This window comes from Gavia stellata, chromosome Z (assembly GCF_030936135.1).
Source record: "Gavia stellata isolate bGavSte3 chromosome Z, bGavSte3.hap2, whole genome shotgun sequence".
Taxonomy (NCBI): Eukaryota; Metazoa; Chordata; class Aves; order Gaviiformes; family Gaviidae; genus Gavia; species Gavia stellata.
Window position 1 is genome coordinate 3,605,454 of NC_082637.1, and position 24,103 is coordinate 3,629,556.

Genomic DNA, 24,103 nt, shown 5'->3' on the forward strand with positions numbered 1-24,103 from the left:
TATAACTGCCTTTTTGATAGCGTTCGTCGTCGTGCCATTTCAACAGGCACAAACCTCTAGCAGTTATTTAGCTGAAAGTATCCGTTGGCTGGAAAATCGCTGCAATGTGAATGCACGGCGAGAAGTGGGGCATTTTTAGTAGGTAGTAGTGGCCTGGATGTATACACGTTATATACTGCATAGCACCATCCATATGGACCTTGCCACAAAGGAAAAGGTGAGCTGCTAGATCTCTGATTTTTAATAAAGTTGCAAAGTAGACCTGGTTAGGCTTACAATTATTCGTTGCTTTGGATTGCAGATTACTATACATCCAGGTAATAAGGAAAAAAAAAAATGTTGCTTTTAAGTGAATTCTAGCTTGCAATAGATAAATATATAATCATATTATAATACATGGTGTGGACATGATATCAGACTTAAATTTGTGCACCAGTGCTTTTTAGAGTCACAGAATGGTTCGGGCTGGAAGGGACCTTTAACGGCCATCTAGTCCAACCCCCCTGCAATGAGCAGGGACATCTTCAACCACATCAGGTTGCTCAGAGCCCCGTCCAACCTGACCTGGAATGTTTCCGGGGATGGGGCGTCTACCACCTCTCTGGGCAACCTGGGCCAGTGTCTCACCACCCTCATCGTAAACAATTCCTTCCTTCTATCTAGTCTGAATCTCCCCTCTTTTACTTTAAAACCATTCCCCCTTGTCCTATTGCTACAGGCCCTACTAAAAAGTCCGTCCTTATCTTTCTTCTAAGCCCCCTTTAAGTGTTGAAAGGCTAAATTTTTAGCCTAAAGAAAACTGTAATTATTTCATTCCTCAGCCTGAAATCAAGACTTCATTATTTCCTTGAATTCAGCTGCCCTGTCACTGCTGGCAACTGGTGGCTGGCAATTGAACGGTTAACCCAGCTGAGGTGGCATGGCCACGATGGGATGCTGTAGCTGAGCGTCCGGCAGATCTTTGCCATCTTTCTGGGTAAATGGTCAAAAATGCAGAACGTCATTAAGAAATCTATCATCATCCATGCTACGAAATACCCCGGGTGGCACCCAGAACCGGGGCAGGGCTCGGCTCGTAGCCTGTCCCCAGGACCGAGGGTGAAAAGATGAGCTGGGCTCAAGCGAGGGGCTTCTGTGCGGCTGGGAGCCGAAGCGAGGACAGGAGCACTCGAATCAGGTGATGACACACCTTGTGTGGCAGCTGAAGGATGGCTGAAGTGAACATGGGGCTGCTGAGATCGCAGGCTGCGATCGCAGAGAAAATGCCTTCGGCGAGATTACCGGGAATGTTTAAAAGTGTTCCTTTCTCGGAAACTTAACACAAAGCTTATTGCATCGTGAAAGAGAGCCTCATGTCCACCCTCTGCCTCTTCAGAATATCACCATGACTGAAATTCTGATTTTCAAACGACTATTATTTTCCATATAAACTAGCATGGGAGGAAAGAAAATAGAAAGCAGAATAATTTTGTCTCGGTTTTTATTAGACAGTGCAAGCCACGAGGGATGGTTACGCACAGTTAACCTGAATGGTACATGGACGGGCCTCCCTTTTTCTCCTAAAAATTACTAACATTTAGAGGCTGGAGAGTTGCATTCCTTCCTAATAGAAGTTTCTTAACCAGTTCTCTATTATTATTAAAATTAATTTAATGGCAAATGAAATTAAAAGGGTGAGCACTCAGAACGTTCCAGTGCAGGAACCAGAAGATGGGTACCACAAATTAAGCAGGTTTTTGGTGACACTGAGATCTTGCATCCCCCACTGACTGCGAGTCAACTGCTTTATTTTTTGGTGGGTAGCTGTGCCTGTAGGAACCGAATTGTGAGCATTTGGCGTTTAGGCTGCTTGACTTCGCTGACATTTTATAAGCCGTATAATTTTCAACTGTTTTTACACATCAGTGTCTTTCCAGCTGTAAGCATTGAATTCTCTGGAAGTCTTTGCCCAGGAGGATGTCGTGCTAATTATTAATCATTAACTATATTGCAGTAGGGAAAGCAACAGTGTTGCAGGATGGTCAGTGATGAGAACATCCAGCTCGTAGTTTGCCTTGGCTTTGCACATTTGTGTGTTCCTTGTTAGTGTTTATCAAACTCAGATTATTTTTCTCCAGATAATGTTCTCATTCCTGTGCTCGTCGTGTTTTCCTCTGCGTGCTCTCAGCTTGTTTCCATTCTCTTTTCTCTGGCAATATCACTTGTTTGTTCCTTTTTCTTTTAACAAAAGAGAGCCCCGCTACCCAGAACTGTACCTGGACCTCTTGTAGCTGTCGCTGCCTGGTTTGTTCCTTGTGCAACTAGAACGTGACCCAGCATCTGGCTTTTTGCCTTAAAAATGAAAATCTTTGCAAAAAAAGTACCATGTTTAATTCCTATCCTGAGAAGGAACGGTGAGGTGGTTACCTAGGATTACCCACGGTAATGTTAGTGCTGTGCCTACATGCCCTTCCCTTTTGTAGGCGTGATTTCAGTCTCAGAAAGTTGACACCAAACTTCAGCTTCCACATTTCTTTTAATGATGGGTATAATTATTCCTATGGGCATAAACAAAAAGAAGAAAAGGAGGGGGAGGACCGGTACTCATCAGTGTTGACAGAGGCAGCTGAGCTCTGTTTTGTAAAGGAATACTGTAATGATTTTAAATGTGAATGCCACATTGAATTTGTCAATGGTAAGCAATAGGAAAATGCCATTACTTTTACCTCCTCTCTCATTTAAATGTACTGTTTAATAGATTGAAACTTGTCTGCCTGTCTCTCCAAAATCGATATCTGGCTTTTCTTTTCATATAACAGCTAATTCAGTCAAAAAACCAGTCTTACAAGGTTGCTGTGGATGACGTGGTAGTCCTTGTCTTGGCCATACACGTCCAGCGTTTCAGCCGGGTTCAGCTGGTCTGAAAGTTAATACGCAGGGTGATAAACTTCTTCTCTTCAACTGCGAAATGTTTTTGTAACCTTATTTATATCTGCCGTGACGCCGTGTCTAGATGCAGAGGGGCCGTAGCTTGAGACTGGTGATACAGAACAACAAAAGCACACAGCATTTTATCAGCTCTTACAGCATTTCTCCATTGTCTCATCCAAATGTTGTCCTTGGCTTTCTGCTTGTTTTTTCCTGTTTTGAAAACTTTTAAGCCTTTACAAATGCTTTAATCGCTAATTATAGGAGAGCGTACAGCTCTCCAGATAACATATATGCAATACTGGGATTCAGTCCCACTTCTCTGTCTTTTATGGAGCTTATTCTTCTTATAAATGATTTCTTTAGTGTAGTCATTTACGGGTAAAAATCTTCACTGTAGCTCCCAGATTTCTTTATTTGGGTCCCAGGTTCTTCACCTGGAACACTGTAGCTGAAAAACAGATGGTTGGTTCTGTCCATCAGCTTCTAAAAACTTTAAATATAATTACTGAGCAATAACCTCTGGTAACTTCTAATTGTTTGAAGCTGACCAAAAGCAGAGTCTGCCATTTCTTGAAATAACATGTTTGGAGATGGTTAGCAACACTTTCTGCTTAAGCTAGCTGTATGCCCAGGTTTTACGGTGAACATATTTTATTAAAAAGCATTTAGTTTTTGAAAAGCAATTGTGTGGCTTGTTACCTTTTTGGTAACTGAAGAGACCTCACTCGATCCTGAATCATAATGTTCACAGAATCACTAAGGTTGTAAAGGACCTGTAAGATCATCAAGTCCAACCACCAACCCAACCCCACCATGCCCACTAAACCATGTCCCGCAGTGCCACGTCCACACGTTCCTTGAACCCCTCCAGGGATGGGGACTCCACCACCTCCCTGGGCAGCCTCTTACAGTGTCTCACCACTCCCTCAGGAAAGAAATTTTTCCTAATATCCAGCCTGAACCTCCCCTGGAGCAACTTGAGGCCATTTCCTCTTGTCCTGTCACTTGTCACTTGGGAGAAGAGACCAACACCCACCTCACCACAACCCCCTTTCAGGCAGTTGTAGAGAGCAATAAGGTCTGTTTCTGCAAAAGTAACGTATTCTGTATTTTAGGATGGTGTCTCACTCACTAGGTCATCCTGCTGCATTGGGGAGAGAATTACACCGATGTTCAGAGCTTTTTAAAAGCCACCATAATATACCGTATTGTGAATAAATCCAAGTTGATAGGCATGTACCACTCCACAGAGGAGTTAGCCAGCTCTGGATTTTTCTTCGGATTCCAGCCGAAGCAATTATTTCAGGTTTTGTCTAGTATTTTGCATTATAGACATTTCACAGCATCTAACTGGGATGCTCTTTCATAGCACGCTACCCAGGAAACTGCAGACGGAGGAACCACCTGTGTTTTGAATGCAAGGATTGTTTCTGTCATAGAAGAATGCGATCCCATTGACAGACTAAGTAGCTGCGGTGATCGGCTTTGTAAGGGTTTCTGCCAACATTGTTAGCTACACTACAACAGTAATTCAGGTGGCTGAGGCAAAGCTATTAAAAAAGAGGAGATTCTCACGTCTGGAAAAAAAAAATTCTGTAGCCTCCACAGTCAGACATCATTGCTAACGAAGGAAATTTCATTGAAGTGTGCGCACTAAATAGTGTTCTTCAAACAAGAATTTCAGAAGGCTTTCATCACTTAAATCTCCTTTATTCCTGCAGAAGACAAGAGGTGTGGATAACCGAATTAGCGTGCTGCTGCGTAGCAGCAGTACGAGGACGGGCGCTCCCTTCTCCACGGTCCTCAGCGCCGTGGAAGAGATGGAGGAGCGGGTTAGGGGAATGACGCTGCCTTCTGCAGGGCCGTATCGACGCTTGCAGGAAGAAATGCATCTTTGCTTTCTGTTGAAAGTAGCCAGAGCAAAGTGGTAGCAAAGAATTTTGCTTTTTATATGAGTCTAACCAGGATAACGGCAAGTTCCCATATTCTATTCTGCCTTGGTAAGAGGATATATCTGACAAGTGACAATTCCTACAACGCTGCCTTAGAATAGAAAATAACTCAACTATGTACAGATTGACTGACAGTCCAATAAAACGCTGTTGCAAGTGCAGCTTCATTATGAAGTATTTAAGTGCCTTATGATAACTCGGAAAATGACTGCTGTGGAGGCAGTCGGCAAAAGTAAATGCCAGGGGTTTCAGTGTTCGCACTGAGCAGAAAAACTCAAGCTGGTTTGGGATGATTCATGTTCTTGCCAGACCCGTAGAGTCTCCCAGTCCAACGTTTGATGTGGTGGAGAGACCTAATGATATGAACAAAGTAGATTTGCCTTTTCTCCCCTATCTGAAGGGAGGACAGACAGCTCTCCGGTCTGAACAACTGTATCAGGCATATCCTGGTGTGCAGCCCAAGGAGAGAACTCCAGAAGGCTAACAGGGGTTCATGTGCCAGCTTGTTGGGCTTAGAAAGGTTGAGTTTCAAAATCATCAGGAATGGTTTGTCGAAGGCATTGACAAGATGAAAAGCTCTACAAGTTTATCTTGAGCGTTAAGGCTTAGTGCACTACAGAAGGAGATTTCTTTTTTCATTTATTACAAGGATTCTTCAGTGCCAACAAAAATACCAAAAAAAGGCCGGGGACAAAGTCTGGAAAACGGTGGCTGTTGTTCAAGCCGTGATGGGTTTTGATCCAGTCAGTTTTCCTTCTCCTGTCTTTGCTTTTCTCTTTCACCAGCCGCTTTTTATTTTTCTCTCTTCTTCTCCCTATCCCTCCTCCCCAAGCAGGGGCTCAGCAGAGAATGTATTGAATTACATCTGTGCTGAAGTCCTTTTACTTAACATAGGAAGGATTGAAAAGACTAAGTTCACTTAACCCTTAGTGAATTTGGCTGATTACAGTATGTTAATGCTTTTTGGCATGAGACGATGGCTCCTGTTGAGAGAATCGAGCTACGAGGCTGAATACTAGCGTGTAATGCATTTTGGTTAAAATTTTAGTTATTACAGGAGAAAACAGATCCCTTTCCAGATACAGGCATGCCAGATTTGTTCACCATTGAGACGTTAACCAGCTAATAGCTCCATTAGTAATAATTACCTGCGCGCTGTTTTTATTACCTAATAAGTTTTACAATGGAAAAGGGCACACTAACTTTTTATTCCTTTCTTAAAGGCGCAAGACCTGAATGTGATCGAAGAAGTGATTCGAATGATGTTGGAGATCATCAACTCCTGCCTGACAAATTCTCTTCATCACAACCCAAACTTGGTGTATGCGCTGCTTTACAAGCGGGATCTGTTTGAGCAGTTTCGAACTCACCCTTCCTTCCAGGACATAATGCAAAATATAGACCTGGTGAGTGATACATTATTTAAAGGATGCTTACGCGTTGTTATTTGATCTCGTTATCCTTTTGAGAGGTGGAAAATATTTATCATTTCTAGCAGTTTCTTTTAGAAAGTATTAAAATGTTGAGTTTCTCACCCCTATTTTCTGGGCTTCCACTGTGACTTCTTCTGGGCAACAACTTTAACTCGGCAGAGCAGTGGATCAGAAGCTGCTACTGGTGTGGCTCTCCATGGAATACGACTTTGGAAGACAGTTAGTTGCTAATTAATTACTGCTGCATCTGATAGTGGCTTTCATGTTCATACTGAGAACCGAGTAATGATTCCTGCTAGAAAATAACACATTTTAAGTGTGAGAAAGATTTCTCTGTCCTCTAGTCAGTATTTGCAGAGCTGAGCAATGCTTGAAGTCACGCTGTGACCACTGGTTGCGAAATACTGGAAGGGGAGGCTGAACAGGGTGCTAAATTTCTTGCTGCAGTGAATAGCGCATTTATTCAGTGTGAATAAAAATCTACTGAGGTTCTGTTTTGATCTGCTTTTATTTTAAGATATTACAGAAGATTAACAGATTTCTGATGATCCATAAAGGAAAGTAATTTTAAATGTTGAACTGAAATCCTGCTCTGTACCTATCCCTTCCTCTTCTGTTCTCACTTCATGTTTTCTGGTCATGCAAGAGTTCGGAGAGCAGAGAATTCGGAGCTCAAAACTCTCCAAACTTTTGGCAGCTGCAGGCTACAGCCAGCATGATACTGCCTGGATGATTAGGACAAGATGTCTTCAAGTTGTGTAAAGAGAGGATATGGTGCAGTGAAGATAAGTCGTCTTCATTCCTGACTGAGATAGGGACCTTCTTTGGTAACTTGTCCAGATCCAGGAAGACTCATGGTGGCCAGATCCTTCTGCATGACAGCCCTGTGCCTCCCATAGATAGCAGCATGTCCTTTCCTTTGTAACCCTTAAATGTAGGTTTTCCTCAACAATTTAAACAATTCCTCCCCAAAACTATTTAATATTGGGTTACAGCATAATGCCGGTTACATTCAGAAACTATTTAAAGCTTTCCAGAGGAGCATGTTGAATTTTTAAATAGCTCCTTTGTTAGAGAAGTGAGGATGTCAAAAAAAGATGTATTTTAAAAAAAAAAAATGTACCTGTCACCAGCTGGCAAGTGGTGAGAGCTGTCAGGCTTCTAGATCTGAATAAAAGATTAGATTCAGCTGACTCCTCTTCTACCCTGTCACATCCTCCACTTCATACATGGTATCGGCAGCACTGCCATCCCGGACAGAACCAGTCTTTGTCTTGTGTGCTACGGCGAAAATGCTTTAAGTGGTCTTCTGATCCCTTGAAAAAGTGGCAGATCATGTTAGTTTTACTAGACACGTGGGGGGAGCTTGTCTGGGACCATGTGGGCAGTATCTGAGAAGAACCAAAATGAGCTCCTGGCTCCCAGGCTTTGCTCAGGCTTTTCTCTGCCGTGATGGAGGTGGGAGCTCCATCCTCAATGTCTGAAATGTTGGTGTGCTCCAAAAGGAGTCAGCAAATCAAGGCGGTGGGTGGATCTCAAAAGATTTGGCTCAATAAATTCCGAAACTGTATGTTGCTGGAAGCTGGGAAGGGTATATTCATGGGGAGGATCTCCCTATTCTTGACCTGCTCTTATATTCTTATTTAAGCATCCATCCCAGTCTCCTGTCAGAGACAGAACAGTGAGCTGGCTGGGCTTTTCGTGCAGCCAAGGCTACTTATTCAGAGGAGAATGGATCCACCAACTTCCTGTGCATCAGGGAGCTCTGTTGGGTTTCAAGGCTGCTGTGCTCAATGTAATTTGGTGGCCCAAAGCGTGTAAACCATAGGTGTAAATGGTAGGTGTTGCAGCTTTTGGTAACGGAAGGGTGGGGAGAGGAAGTTACCTATCTGAAGACCCCAGAGTGTGTCTGCAGGAGCTCTGCTACCTCCTGATTCTCTCCATCAGTACTTTTTCTGGTCGTTCAAGGAACGTGTGAACGAGGCATTGTGGGACATGGTTTAGTGGGCATGGTGGTGTTAGTTGATGGTTGGACTTGATGATCTTACAGGTCTTTTCCAACCTTAGTGATTCTGTTAAACGGCAAGGTACATTTGGATCATCTCCACCCACGCGGTAGTGGAAGTATGAGTGCAGTTTCCATCATCAGATGCCACTGGAGGTCCGCACGAGCAGAAGGTGCATTTTATGTTCTGGGTCACTCCAACATCTTTCGGCGCTTCAGCAAAATCCTCCTTACATTAGGTGTAAGATTTTCTGATCCTAAGCTCTAGTCCAGATTTGTATCTCATACGGAAATACTATCAGACAACCTGGTAATGTTCTATATTGAAGAAATCTGACCAAAATACAGAATATGTGCAACCTGTAATGATTTTTGGACACCAGAACAGTTGCCAGCTTGCCTTGTCAAGAATGTATAAAACAGGTATGGCATATCTTGACTTTAATAGTTACCGCTCTTACTCTGCGGCACATAATGTTCTCATAAACCAAACAGGAAGCATGGAAGAGGTGAAAATGCTAAAAATTGGATGCAAAATTGGTCGGAAAATGTACTGAGAAGGTAGTAATGAGTAGCTGACGGTGCAAATGGGAAGAGGCGTCTGCTGCAGTCCTGTGTGGGTATGCAAAGGGAGAATAGCCCGGAGGTGTCCTCTAAGGCTACTTGTGCTGGTGACATCTTAGCTGGATTACTCTGGGTTTAGGCACCATGGAAGAAATTCTAGGGAGAAACAAGAGCTGTAGAAAACAGAATCTCTAAGGACAAATAGAACGGGTGCTGATTAGCCAAAGGAAGGCTAAAGGTGATGTGATATTTTTCAAATAAAACGCTGCTGTGAAGGGAAAGGGAATAACCTGTTTCACATATCTGTGGATTCACGAGTCATAAGGAAATACTCTCTAATGTTAATAATAACGAAGTGCTGTGGTAGGTTTCCAGGGCCTTCAGCATTGGAGACCTCTGGATAGCAGACGTTTGGCAGGATGACGCTGGGGCGGAGGACAGAGCAGAACATGTCTGTAGGCACACGTGAATTTGGGGATGGCTCTGCAGCTCCACCAGCTGCTCAGACTAGAGCGGCAGTTGCCCAGGTTAACTGTGGGACAGACTTCGTCCCACTAACTGAGGACTTGGTCTCAGGATTTGAACCATTCAGGTTAGTCTGGCGATAACACGTAACCTCTGTGTGCTTCATCATTGAGGCAAAAAAACGGGTAAATGTTTAAGGGTCGTCAGTGTGTAGAACACTCTTTTATTGAAAACTACTTATCTGCCTCTGGGTTTTTATAAATAAGCTAAAAATCACCATTGCCAGCTGATTGGGAACATATGGGAACAGTTAATGCTATACAGAAGAAACTGAAATCAAAATACCTTCTGGTTCCTATTAATTTACTTTTCATTTTAGAAAGTCATTTTAATAGGATATTGTGCGTCTTGTTTAGCTAAATGGGATAGTCTTCCTCTGGATGGTGAACAAAGAGGAATGCTATGGTTCCTGTTCTGGCCTCCTGCAGAAACGTTTCAGCTGTGAGCTATCTATATGCTTCTGTTTCAGAGGTGGTCTATAATTTGGTCAGCAACCTCAAATGTGTCAGGAATTTGGTGGAGACTCTTCATTAGTAATTCCTAAAGATGAGTTTGGTTCATGGCCATGGTGAGAGCTCCCTGGCTTTCATTACTTTCATATTTCCTATGAGCTAGTGATAGATACCGGGTGGTTGAACAGGCTTAACTAGGAGCTGCTAGCATTTTGTTTGCAAAATAGGCTGATAGGAATCAGGAGGTCGGGAGCAATGGTTTAGTGATGCAAAGGATCCGATTGATGCAATTTCCTACTAGGAATTTAATTCTCCAAAGACATTGCCCTGCTAGATTTTAAAATCAGTTGAGTTGGCTTGGCTCTGGCATAGCAACTCCTGTTTCAAGACCTGCAGGACTTGCAGTGAACATGGGAACTGATCTTTCATGGTTTTCCTTAAAATACCCATGGGAAAACCTTGATCCTGCTAATTACTGCTGGCTGAATACGTTAAGTGATTTTTTTTTTTTCATTTTTTTTTTCTCCCAACTCCTACCCACTTTCTTTGCTAGAAGTGGGGAGATGAGAAGAGCAGAGTACCTTGAAAAGTTCATCTGTCTTTGAACATGCTCCTAGTTTCAAGGCGAATGTGAAAAACTTCAGTACTTCAAGTTTGCTGATAACCCATTAGCGTTTCTCCTGCTGTTGAATCACCTGAAGCCATTTGGTCCCTTCCTAAATCAGCAAGGCTTGGCTTTGTCTCACTTTTGCTCCAGGACAGAGGGTATGACTATCAGCTACTGAACATAGTTGCGATTTATCTTTTCCTAAGGAAGCTACTTAGCTGAAGTGCTAATCCTGCGGTACTTTAGGACAAGAGGTTTGTTTTCTCCTTTTCTTCTCCTTTCAGTGTGCCGTCAATACAGTGGGATACTCTCCCAGTGGTGAACACGGCTGGAAATGTAAAATAGCCAATGTCAAAATGTGCGGCGTTCTCTCTTCCTCGCTTTCTGAAGGAAAAAAAAAAAGACAAAGGAGGAATCAGGACTTTTTCATTTGGTGCCAAGTTGGGTTTTTTTCTCTTTTGCAGACTTAACCTTGACAGTTGCGGGCAGGGGAGGCGGCGGCCAACCGCGCTGTTATTTTTAGCCAGAGGAGAAAGCGAGGAGCTGTAGTGTTAGTGAGGCAGCGGCACTGCCTGGGAATGGGCTGGGGCATCGCAGCACTTCAGCATCCACTGAAAAGAACCCAAGTGGAGAAAACATCTTGTCCTTGATAGCTCTGCTGCTTGGTGCGTGCTGTAGTAAATAGAAATATTTCTCTACTTCAGCCTTTCAGCCCTATTGAAAACAATAGATGGGTGAAATAATAGACATTGTGGTTATTCCCTCATAATCTTAAAAAAAAAAAAAAAAATCTCCAAAACCTAAAATGTCTCTTTTAAATCATTCTAGCTTTCTTGTAACACTTTTAATCTCTGGAAATACTTTGTAAATTTATTGTTTAGAAAACAAAAGGACTAAAGATGAGTCTCTCGGGGAGAATTGACCTCTTAAATGGAAAAACTTTATGAAACCCAATTTTGGAAATCACTGTAGAAAACGGGGAGGGGGGTGTGTGGGGTGTGTTAGAGATCTTGAGTATCTTAATGGTGTATTAATACAAAGCCTGGAAATCCCGGAGCTGATGGTGACCAAGCCATGCTGCTGCATGCCCAGCGTGCCACACGGTTGGGAAGCTTGAACAACCAGAATTAGGCTCTCTGCACTGGGCGAGGCGCTGTAGATACACCGTTTTATCTGGAGGCGGAGAAGATATTCCTGATGAGGGGTTGTCTAATCCAGGATTAGACGTGCCTTTTAATCTCTGTTAATGTGGAAGCCAGATTGGAGAGAGCGCTTTTTAAAACGGGTTATGTTCCTGGCGTGGAGAGGGCCTTTCAGCGCACAGCATGGCTTGGATACGAGTAATTCACAGCGACTCGTTAAGTTTCTTGTTATTCTTCTTCTTAAGCAGTGACTTTCTGTTGTCTTAGACCAGTTGCCCAAATAATGAATGAGAAAAATAATTTTCAGAATATCAAAAAACGGATACCGTAACAAAAAAGTGTCTATCTCTCAGTCTAGTTCTTGTTTGCCCTGAGATCTGCTTTTTTCTATACCACAATACGCTCAGCATTAGGTTTTAAAGCATGTGCTAAAACTTGAAACTCGTTTAATATTATCCAGCCAGTTCTCTGGTTCGGGTTCGTTTTCTTTTTAAGTGGACAAGGAGTTGAAATCTGCTCGTTTTCATGATTATTTTAAATGTAGCTCTCTTACTTATGCGTGGAAGATAATTAAAGCTCTTTCAAAGGAAAAGGCTACTCTTCCTTAAAATTACGTTAAGCTTTTATATTTTTTTTTTTTTATATTTTCCGATTTGGGCAGATTACTGGGTAAAGTGTTAGACCTTGTGCTACGGAAGAGATGGGAGCTTGGGCAGTAGGGATCTAATGCTGGATGCTTTTTGGTTTTATTACTGATCTAATGAGAATAAGCAAGTGTGTCTTCTCGGGTGTCCTCTGTATAACTCATCTCTTTATTCTTCTTTTTTTTTTTTTTTTTCTTCCTTATTTCATTGGGGTACTCGTTGGGTCCCTGAGCATCTCATTGGGGTACTGCGCTATCAGGGTTAGAGAGAGAATTACTCCAATTCTATACTGTCTGCAGTAGTAAGGCAAAGAATGCGTAGAGATAAGTATCATTATTTAAGTAGATATTTTTAATTTCAGTCTTCAACTGCATACCAAAAATAGCCGTTCAGGGTTCTGTGAAATGCTAACGTAGCCTGAAAATACTGGAAGCCTATCTCACTTTTGTTCTTTGTGAAATATAATTCAACCAAAATTAGTACCTTTACCACAAAAACATAAAAGTCTTTTAAAAACATGTTAAGATTGGAGGCTTTGACTTTCCAAACTAGGAAACGCCAGAATTCAGGTGGTATCTGCGAGCTTCATTCAGTTTTTTATGCGTATGCGTTACAATAGTATTTTATCCTTTTGATTAAAAGCCGAATATTAAATTTTGCTTTTGTTGTGGTTTAGCAGAACTGGAGCTAACAAGGCAGCACTAGTGGGATGGATTCTCTGCGTGAGCCTGCCCTGGGCAAGGAGAGGTTTCCCCAGCGATTACTGACAACAGAGGAGTGTTGAAATGCAGGAAGATGGTTTTTTGGTGTTTTTTTTTTTTCTTTCGAAGTTTGTGGGCAACTTTCTTGTTCCTCCATGAGCTGTGTATCCTCTACCAGCAATTAGTCCCAGACTCTATGCCAAAACCATGTCAGCCTCACTCCGAGGTCCTCACGCTCTTTGCTCAATCTCTTTCTTGCCATTTTCCTCTGTAATTTCTGGTTCCTCTCTCCAGCTCCTTTGCTTATGAACTCAGCACATCTTCCTACCCCTGGTTTTTTCAAGGATCAGAGATCAGAGCGCTACAGCGGGTCCTTATCTGTAAGAATCTCTTGGCGCTGGTGAGGCCGCACCTCGAATGCTGTGTTCAGTTTTGGGCCCCTCACTCCAAGAAGGACATTGAGGTGCTGGAGCGTGTCCAGAGAAGGGCGACGAAGCTGGTGAGGGGTCTGGAGCACAAGTCTGATGAGGAGCGGCTGAGGGAGCTGGGGTTGTTCAGTCTGGAGAAGAGGAGGCTGAGGGGAGACCTCATCGCTCCCTACAACTACCTGAAAGGGGGTTGTGGTGAGGTGGGTGTTGGTCTCTTCTCCCAAGTGACAGGACAAGAGGAAATGGCCTCAAGTTGCCCCAGGGGAGGTTCAGGCTGGATATTAGGAAAAATGTCTTCACTGAGAGAGTGGTGAAGCACTGGAACAGGCTGCCCAGGGAGGTGGTGGAGTCACCATCCCTGGAGGTGTTCAAGGAACGTGTGGATGTGGCATTGTGGGACATGGTTTAGTGGGCATGGTGGGGTTGGGGTGATGGTTGGACTTGATGATCTTACAGGTCTTTTCCAACCTTAGTGATTCTGTAATGTAAAACCTACCTGCAACATCTGCCAGAGGCAGTGAAATTCTCCCTTCTATTCAAGTATGGAGATGATCCTAAGGACAGTACAGAAGTTTAAACCTGAATTTTTTCTTGACTGATTTCCACACTTCTGTTGTTTAAAACAAAAAAAAAACCCACCCCAAACCACAACAACCCCAAAAAGCAACATCCAGTGACTGTCATCTGTCTCCCTCTCGCTTGGTGCTTCAGTTTCTAGAGAAAATTGCTCTGCGATCCAGCAAACCTACCTGCTCAAAAGCAGGGTTTCGGGGATCACAAGAGAAGAACAACAAATTTGAATCTCACAGTAATCAAGCCATCAGCTGTCTTTGTTTTATTAAGAGCAGCTGAGCTGGGAGGCATAATTAGGGTAATGGTTTCTGGCTCCAGCTGTGTCTCACTACAGAGGAAAGAGAGCTCAGCAGAGATTTTGTAGTATAATACACATTTCCCCCCTTCTACTTGGGAGAATTAACAAAGATGACTCCATGTGCTGGAGGTTGGGATTCAGATACGAGTGGACATGAGTACTTTTCAGAGGAAAGATGTCCGAAGCCTACGAGATGTTGGGGAACCTACCAGCAGCATGTACGGCGAGCAAAAGCTGTGCGTGGCTCCAGCCAAGGGGTAGCTGGGTGCTCGCGTGTGCGTGGGCTCTATCAAGTGGCTCTGCCCATCTTGTGGTACTTTCAAAGGACTCTAAGTAGGTGTTGAAATTTTGCCCTGTACCCTTTTGGCATTGTTTTGAGTTTCGGATCCCCTGCGTGACTGATGGGTTCCTCTGGGATAAGGGATGGGGTTTGCAAAGTGTGCTCTTTTTGGATGAAAGGAGCTATAGAAATGGAGGTTTTCTGATGTCCCACATGGAGAACTGCCGGTGGGATGTCTGCTTCTGGTGTGACCTACTGAGCTTGGAGAGGGATAAAAGTTAAAGCCTGCCCTAACTGTGTTCTAGCTAACAAGGACCAGCTGGGTCACAGAAAGGGGGTGGGGAGGGAAATATGGTGAAAATCAGCTTGGCCTCACCGGGGAGATGCGTGGAGGATGAGAGCATTGAGAGGGAACGTACGTGTCCTCGGGCCTGAGGAATCTGTGATGGGAAAGGTACATGGGGCACTTCAGGTGGTTAATTTGGGGAGAAGAGGAGCTTTGTGGGGTTTTCCCCCCCGCCTCCAATTGCTGTGGCTTTGAATGCTACAGAACCCCCAGGAAGTCATGTAGACTCTTGTATTGAGATATTTAATAGTTGTCTTAAAGCCTTCTGTCCAGGAGTCATTGAAACGACAAGGATTTTACTTTAATGCTTGAAAATGAAAGTAAATTTCTAGCCTAAACTATAAAAAGTAGACCAGAAGGCCTCAAAAATCCTGACGTGCAGAGGTACTGGCAGATAGAAATATAGGCATATGTCAGTGCACAGTTCTTGAAAATGTAAATTTATTAATTCAGCTGTTTGTGTTAAATTGTGAAATCATCTATTCGTTAAAAATGACTGCAGGAGAATGCTGATAATTGTGCTAATTTGACATTAAAGTCTCCCTGGCTGTGACACAAGCAATAACATGATTATTCTTTAAGAAGTACAGGTACGTTGATCCAGGGAAAGAAGATGACAGCTTTCTGTGTAAATTGATACAAAGATCTCTTCTTTTTGATTTATTTATGTGCTCTGATTTTTTCATTCCAGGTGATCAGCTTTTTCAGCTCCCGATTAGAGCAAGCTGGAGCTGAGCTGTCAGTGGAGCGAGTTCTGGAAATCATCAAGCAAGGAGCTGTTGCTTTGCCCAAAGACAGGCTAAGGGTAAGTGCTCGAGACCTCGTCAATTAAAGTGTACCGTTCCAATCAATTACGTCCATATCCCTTCATATCCGTAACATCAAAACATCATTTTGCCTATCAATAGCGGCGGATAAGGGATTACAATGTGGATTGCCATAGGTGTATGTTTTAATCTAAATTCCTAATTTGTGCTAAATGTTTGGGTGAGTTTTCTTGATTCGTTATTAAATTGAAGCCTGTGGAGAAATTAACGTTTGCTGAGGCGAAGGTTTTCTTCGCCGTATCTCGAAGATGCAGTCTCACCGCTCCATCGTTGTTTAGTTAAAGTGTAACCAAACTTTGATCGTTCTTTTTTGTTTCTTTGGTTTTTTTAACTTAGTCTTCTTTCTCTAGTGCTCTGCACCTCCATTTGGGTCTATAGAAAACGCTACATAGCTAAATTTCTGGGGCTTTAGTTAAGAATTAACCAACCTACTGAAAATCAATTCAGGACCTGTAAGTCTGGTCAACATGATCAGGAGCTTTCTGTATAATCCTGAGCAGACCCTTCTGTTCCCTTCTGAGACTCTCTCAAATCTCGTGGGGATTTACCAACTTGACAGGTTTTGTGAGGCTAAAATCCATTAATGGCTGTGTGATGTTTAAATACTGCAATAAGGAAATCTGTGTAAGTAGGTGAGTAAGTAAATGGGAGTTAGGTGCGTTTTTTAAACACACGATGAGTTTTGCTTCTCCGTTATGCCAAGCGTATTTTAAATACCGTCTGCTTTCTGCGGAACCATTTTTGTTCCTAATCCACAATAAGAGAGTCTTCTCAAGACCCATTTCTTTCGTGGTAACTTTATGAAAATATCATTTGATAACGCACACTGCGTACGCACGGCCATTGGTGACGGCTGGTAATTTATTTATGCCCTGATAATTTTAAAACACCCAGTGGGAATTGTCTAGCTGGCTGCATATACTAATGTCTTTCCTGCAGTTCCCTGTGTCCCCGAGATGGCACGTGTTTAGTCACTCAGACCAAATTACTTCAGGAGAGATCGGCCTAGAGTCTGAGTCCTGAGCTGCAGTACAGGAATAGCCTAAGGAACACCAGAGGAGTTGCTGGATCCAAACCCAGCCCTTCAGGTTGTGTCCTTGCTACACTGTGATGCTGTGAATACAGAGAAACACTGGACCTTTTGCTTTTTCTATGACAACCTATTCTTACGTGCAGATAATTAAAAGCTCTTATGTTAAGAGGCTACAGCGATTCCTTCTTGACATAGAGCCATCACTAAATAAATTCTCTGCTTACAAAAAAATGAAGGTTTTATCAGTTACTTAGTGTGCCAGATGGACTTGCATGTTGGGTCACAATTTAAAGAAATGTTATTTCTGGAGTGAAATCCCATCAAGTTTAAATTTTCTGCATTAATGATGTACGGTGTTCAAAATGACATGTTTATATTGCCACTTAAATCAACAGATCAAAATTTTTTGACAAGCGCCAAGCTCTGGAAGTCCTCACCGAGCAGTCGAGTACTTCCAATTTTAAGGACGCTTGTAGTGGGACTTGGAGCACTTACCTTTCCTCCGAAGGGCTTGAGTTTGGAGGCTGGGTTACCAAGTGAACACAGACAGTCTGGCACATAATTCTTTTATGCTGCCCACTTACACCTACTGGGCTTTGTCACTTTTTTTTTTTCCAAATCCTTTTGCTGAGCAGCAGTTTGGCCAGAGCAGGTTACTCCTGCATGGGGAAAAGCTGGTGCCACTGACCTTGGTATCTGTAATGTCATGCGTTAATTTGTAAATGCAAATAGCATCTTTTCTTTGCGCAGACAGTAATGACGAGCAGCATGTGATCCCCTCCTATAGAAATGACCTTGGGAGTCTTCACGCCCTCTGTCCCTGCACCTCCCTCCTAGGAGCCTCACAGTCCCTCAGGTCTTCCCACTTCAGTCTCTTGAGGTTTTGGGGGAAGCTATTCAAAAGCTCGACAAAATCATATTAAGATCAGACTAAAGATATAGTTACACAATAACTCTGGCAACTCTGAGGAATTCCAGCAGCTAAATAAAGGAGAAAGCTTTAATCCACACGTCTTTAATGACACTCTCTGGGCATGTCTGGATGGGTGGGAGCAGCCCTACCCACAGTCACTCTGCCTGCACAATAGGCTGCGTGGCTATTCGCATCGCTAAGCTCACATCTGCGAGCTGGAAGCTCTCTACCTACGTAGACCGACTAATATTGCCTGCTGAAAGGACAGTTTTCTCACCCAGACTGGCTTGGGCACAGCCAGTTCAGAGAAGCAGCTTCTGGATAGGAGTTGGCTTGTGCCTGGCCAGCTCGGACAACGCGTGGAGGGATTATTGGTCTGTTGCATTTGAGTCGACATGACCTACACGTAATTACAACGTGCAAAGCTGGGGACTTTAATCGTGAGAATTTATAGATCGGCTTTGCAGTTAATTGCTAATTAATTTTCAAGCCATCCTTGCCTCTTGCCGTAACATACTGACGTGCTCTAAAGTACAAGAGACCCTGCAGAGATGTTACTCCTACCTCCTAGAAATTACTGTCTTCAACTGAAGCACTCTGAGGGTGGCGGTTGGAACACAAAGAGGTTTTGATTTGGAAAAATGAGGACCGAAGCTTTTACTCACTTGCTTCCCTGCAGCTCAGACAATGGTGGTTTTTTTCGTATGTATAATTACCTAATGTATGCACAGATAAATATAGTGAATGTTTTCAAGTTGCTTATCTTGGCCTTTGTCGAGGAAGTGAGCATTCGAGAGGCGTTACATGTATTCAGATCTTGAGTCTGTTGCTTAGACCATAGTTCAAACATGAATAAACGTCAACTAAAAATAACAGCACTTAGAGCCACGATCCTGATCTGCATAATGGAGCTTATCAGTTTTGTAGCACACCCTGGTACTCCTGCTCCCTTTCACTGTGGGAAGCAACATGGGGTGCAAAGTGAGCACGTGTGTTAGCAGTAGGTCATACAGAGAGAGAGATAGATATAGATATATATATATTCGTGTGTGTGTTAGGAAAGATATTCTGCATTTTCTTAGCAAGTAATTATTGGGAAATGGGAGCTCTAACTCATATTTTCCTGCCAGTCCTGGAGCAATCTGACTGGAGACAAACAACATAATTAACATTATTTTAAGCGTATGCTTTTAGCCCTGTACTGTGGAAGGCAGGGAAAGTCCAAGCTGAGTAATTAGCCTTTTAGAAGACTTCTGCATAAACAGAGAGATAAAGGGCAGGTGCTGAAATCAAGAGCTGGTTATTTCTCCTTCAGTCTGTGGGAGGACATAAATGAAGTTAATATGCCCGGGACGGAGGCAGAAGCCACGGCGTGGAGATAGAGCTGTCTCCTTCGCAGACGAGCAGCCCACAGTCCAGGCTCCCCGTTTTATTGCAGAAGCTTATTAAAGGCAATTTAGAGATCATAGTGATAGGTGAAAATTGGCCTCGTTCTTTCTTGATTTTTATTTTTTTTAAAGTTCTCAAGCTGCCTTTCTTCCCTTTGCTGAAGGGATCTGTGCTTTCAGGCTTAGGAGCATGAGAGCAGTGGGACTGTGTCTGGAGTCTGCGAGTTATCTCAGGATTTCAAGGGGAGTTAGCCAGCAGATAACCGCTCTTTTACAATAAGTGGGAAAACTCGTTTCGAATGCCAGCTAGTGACTGGAAGCTGACGTTTGAGTTCATGGAATGATCACACTTGGGAGGCCGCGTTTAATGCTTTAGAAAAGAAAAGTTCCCATTAGCTAAGCCACTTAAGGCAGAGATTTCATTTTCATGAACATATTCTGAGCTGCTTTTTTATTCTTCTCCTGTTCCTTTTCTCCCTGTGTCAATGAGTATTTTGTCATCAGTGTGCATCCTGTCGTACGTTCTTGATGTGTTATGCAGACATGCCGTTATGCCATCAACTGGCACCTTTTTGCTATGGTACAAAATTTAATATTTATTGAAATGCATTCTAGTTCCACGGGCATTAAAATTTCACGGAATACGTAAAAGGAGCAGAGGTAAAAGCCTTCAGTCTCTTGACAGAACAAGCTTTGCTTTAGGTGTTAAAAGCATTTCTCCTAAGTTTCCCCTTCTATTAACGATGTGCTTCCAACTCCTTCAACTTCCATTTGTGTCATTGGAAAAAGTCTCCAATCGTCGAGGCACCAGAACGCAGGGGAAAAGAGTAAATTGTCAGCGGAGTGATGGTAGCTGGGCCAGAACAGCTTTGTGTCCCTGGCACATGACCCCGCTCCTGGGGAAGCAGCGTCGACACCAAAAGTTCAGCTACCAAAAGTGTCATTAAAATAACATGGTTGTTGACTTGAGGTGGCAGCGAATTCAATGGGGGATGTCAAGTGTAGGTACTTTCAACTCTGGAAAACAAAGTGCATGTGAAGTTCCCAAAACTGAGGGACTCTAAACAGTCTCTTGGTTTAGCTACTGAGCTCTCTCTGGAAAGGTTGCCCTGTTTCTGCAGATGCTTCTCCTAGGGAGGAGACGTCATCTGTTCAGCGCGGTCACTTGTACCGTCACACCATGCAGAGGGGCAGGACACGGGCAGCACTCACACAGCGCCCCAGATTGCGAAGGAAATTGGTAGCATTTTATACGTATGCATCCTACCTAACGTGACGTTGATCCCCAAAGAGCATCCGTTGCCCCATCTTCCATTACAGTTGCTCCTGATGACCAGAATCCTGATGTCCTTAGCCCTCGGTGGTTGTTAGTTGGCCACAGCAAGATGCTGGCTTCAGAATCCAGACCAGTGGTCTTTAATGATCTAAATTAAACCTCAGGGCAGATCTGTAATTCTTAAGCTATGTAGAGCTTGCTTGCATTTGTTTAACTGCTGTAACAGACCTCACTACCGTGGGGTTTAGGTAGAAGACTGCACAAATTAACTCTGTATGACGCTGTAAAGAGGGGAGGGAGGGGTAGAGGAGTTACGGAGACCAGCAACTCTCTTACAGAGCTCTAGGGCGTAGCACTAAGCAAGAGAGACAGAAAACTTCCTTAAAAAATAAATTCATCAAATTCTTCCTGATATTTATGTTTTTCTGGCTGAAGGGTCAAAGATCTTACTATAGTGGAAGCCGATTGTGTCTAATACATCCTTAGGTCTGACGCTAGGCAGCCGTCTGTAATGCAGGCTTCCCTTTGCTGACCCCCAACCGCTGTTAACCCTTAACCTGAAGAAGATCGGATTAGTAAGAGAAGCGTAAGAAACTTTTAAACAAAGTGCTTTTTGGGCCTTGCCAAAACACCAAACGTACGCTAAGAATAATAATATTTATGGATTGTGTATTTCCTTCTGACAATTTATACCCTCAATTAAGACGTCAGACTTCCCTGCTTCCAAGAGCTGACCTGTAAGTGATGAACAATAATTCACGTTTCTTTTGAAGGCATTCGTTTTAGAGGTCAGATTCTCAGAGACCTCGGGTAGAGAAGAATATACTCCCCATCCCCTGAGAAATATGATTTGGGGTAATCAAAATTCCAGGAAAAATGATCTTGAAAGTTTTGATGGGCTTTGTGGTCAGAAAATAACTTATCAGCGTGAAGCTGTGAGCAGGCAGTCAAAGACATGTCTGCGCTCGGCTGACTCTGGCTAATCTTAAAGTGGGATTTATAAACCTGTCTGTCTGTCTGAACCAGGGCAAACCCTCATGCAGGTGCTCTTCTATTAATGTAAGCCCAGCTACCTAATTTGTTGAGAATGAGTTGAAACTAAACTGAATGACACCACTTCATAATAAGTATGTCCAAGCAGGAGTTTATATCATTTAAATCTATTTAATTAAATGGTGCAAACTTCTGTGTAGGCAAGATCTAAAGTACGTGAAAAATATTATGGAAAACCTGTGACTATTACAGTACTTGAAGTTAGATACTTGCTGACGCACTGCATCGTATGGGAACTCTTGGCTGTGCATTGCAAAAACGTACGGAAGGAAAATCAGAAGTCCGGCTCTTAGCTCCATAATCCCAGAAAGGAACCAAAACTTGGGCACTGTAGTTCAGAAATAAATAACCACAGCATTAATATGATAATCCACAGAAATGCTTCCTTAGTAGGAGGTAGGCTTGAGTAGCTAGGAGGAAGGTATAGCATGGTAACACATTTTGCAGTGAAGGCCATATATATTTTTAAACAAAATTGCAACCCTTATGCTTGTTTAAACATTTTTTTTAATATGCCTGGTTATTTTTTTTAACACTGAAGAAGCCAAGGGCCAAAGTAAATTCTTTTTAGCATCTGTGGATTCAAAGTCTTTGAAATTTGGTGACTCCTTTTGTTGTACAGTTGAAAGTGGATTTCAGCAGTGGTTACAGAGACCTGTTTGTAGCTATGTATAATGCAAATACAGTTGATGAGTTGGATTGAATACTAGCAACAATTTTCAGAAGCATCCTTCATGTGAGATAGAAGAAATCTGTTAACTTAGAAGCTGTAGGGAAAGTGAAATAAATTATACTGCAGTCCTTTGAAATGTAGTTTGACTTGAAACTCGCGATCCGTGGAAAGCCATGGAGCTTCGTATTGCTGGACTCAAGACGTTTGAAAAGTTGGCATAGTCTGGTAGTGTTGGTGAGTCACTTGTAAAGCATATTTATTTATTTTCTTGAAGTTTGCTTTAATATTTTTAAGTAAAAAACCAGCCAGAACTCTTCATACAGTTACCGTTCCAGTAAGTGTTTGCATGGATTTTGAATGTCATACATGTCAAGACTTGGTTTTCTTTGGTGTGGTGTAAGACGAGTCCTTTTGCACATAAGGTCTTAGTTACAGCTGAGTAGATTATCTGTTTGAATATTGCCGGGTCTAACAGCGGTGGTGTGTACCGTGGCATTCGCAACCTCTGTTTGGCGCTCCCAAAGAGAGTTAGCTAATGCCGTAACCGATACCATATTTGTATGTTACTTTCCAGGCTGTTGGAAAAGGGGGTGTGCTCTCCACCTCTCCCCAGGTGTCTTCTGAATGCAAAAATTATACAGTATCTCATATTTAAATAATTTTTTTAGCATTATGGGGAAGGGACCAAAAAAACCCCCACCCCTCAAACGGCTCTAGGAAACTTAGTATTTCAAATGTGAATGCTCCTTAGAACCCAAACAAATTAGGTTTGCTTTTACATAGCAGCTGTCAGTCAATTTTGGAATTAAAAACAGATTTTTAACTTTAGTTTACTTCACTGGTTACAAATTCTTCCATGGGGGTGGAGAAAAATAAACAGTAACTTTTGGCATTGTTGACTAGAACAAGAAAAAAAAAAAACCCCAGCTATTTTATTTTGCTTGTCTGCCTAGCACACAGTTAAAAACATATTAATGCTTTTCTGACACCTCCCTATTGAAGAGTAATATAAACATCATTGCAGCATCAGCATAGGAAAATATGCATTAGCAAACTCTTGAATCTCTGATCTTTAAACTGTTTCTCATGTAATATCAGTTTCTTACTGTAAAGAAGCCAAAACCTCTTTGAACTCAAAATAATAATCATGCTTTCAGCTCAGAGGGAGCACTGTATAAAGCTTTTCTTCACAGATCAAGAATAAACGGAGAACTTCAAGCTTGTTTTCTTCCTAGTCACTGAAACATTCCTTCCTATATCCTAACGCTTCAGAGATCCATGGGATAAATCCTGTTCTCACTGGAGAGCTTTGCTGTTGGCTTCGACATTCTTCAGGTTTTCAAGCCGTATCTTCACGCTTAGGAGATGCTACCAGGCGTGGTGTGGGCAGGACACTGGGCAGGTGCCTACTACGGCTTTGCGTATCCCGCGATGGGGAGTACGCGGCTCATACTGACTGGTGTTAATCAGGAGGGAAGAGGGACTGTGCTTCACTTTTCTCTGTCCCCTTCCTCCCTCATTTCCCTGGCTGCTGTTTTGCGGGAGTCGCGTTGTTTGAGCAGTAGCTCAGAAAATTGAGAAGATGCGTCCTGGCTTTGTCTCTCCTGCGTTGCTTTAAAGGACAGCACAGGACTGGTTTTTCGCGTTGCATCACTATAGATGTAAGGAGACCAGCCCCATCGCCTAACTCTGCAGTAGTTCAAAGGGTTACCGAGCAAAGCTCTCCATGCCTCTGCAGGGCAGTCGTGCCCACGGTGGTCAGCGGTCTCGTAAGGATCTCGCAGCATGAGATCTTTGTGTTTCTTCCTATGCTGTGTGCGAACAGAGCAGCAGAAATGAGTCTGTGAGCTTCTGAGCTTCAACCAACTGGGTTGAAGCGGGTTGAGAGAAGCAGCTGAAGGAGCAGAAGAGGTGGAGGTAGAGCCCTGTTAACTGGTGAACCATCAGCTCCAAGGAGCTGGGAGTGAGTCTTGGTTACCCCCACCAAAACCATTCAGCTTTTGCAAGCTCTCGTGTTGAAACGATGGTAAAATGTAAACTATTCAACGAGTAATTTCTCTTACACAGGTTATAATTGAAA

At 42.9% G+C, this 24,103-nt stretch overlaps 1 protein-coding gene across 2 annotated transcripts in view; it reads left to right on the plus strand.

Moving 5' to 3' along the window:
- DYM (dymeclin) overlaps nt 1-24,103 on the plus strand; it is a 227,020-nt gene that overhangs the window by 178,061 nt on the left and 24,856 nt on the right. For both annotated transcript variants that reach the window (XM_059833367.1, XM_059833368.1), the window contains 2 exons: nt 6,086-6,268; nt 15,552-15,665. In XM_059833367.1, the coding sequence (XP_059689350.1) occupies nt 6,086-6,268; nt 15,552-15,665 (297 nt within the window). The remainder of the gene's footprint in view (nt 1-6,085; nt 6,269-15,551; nt 15,666-24,103) is intronic.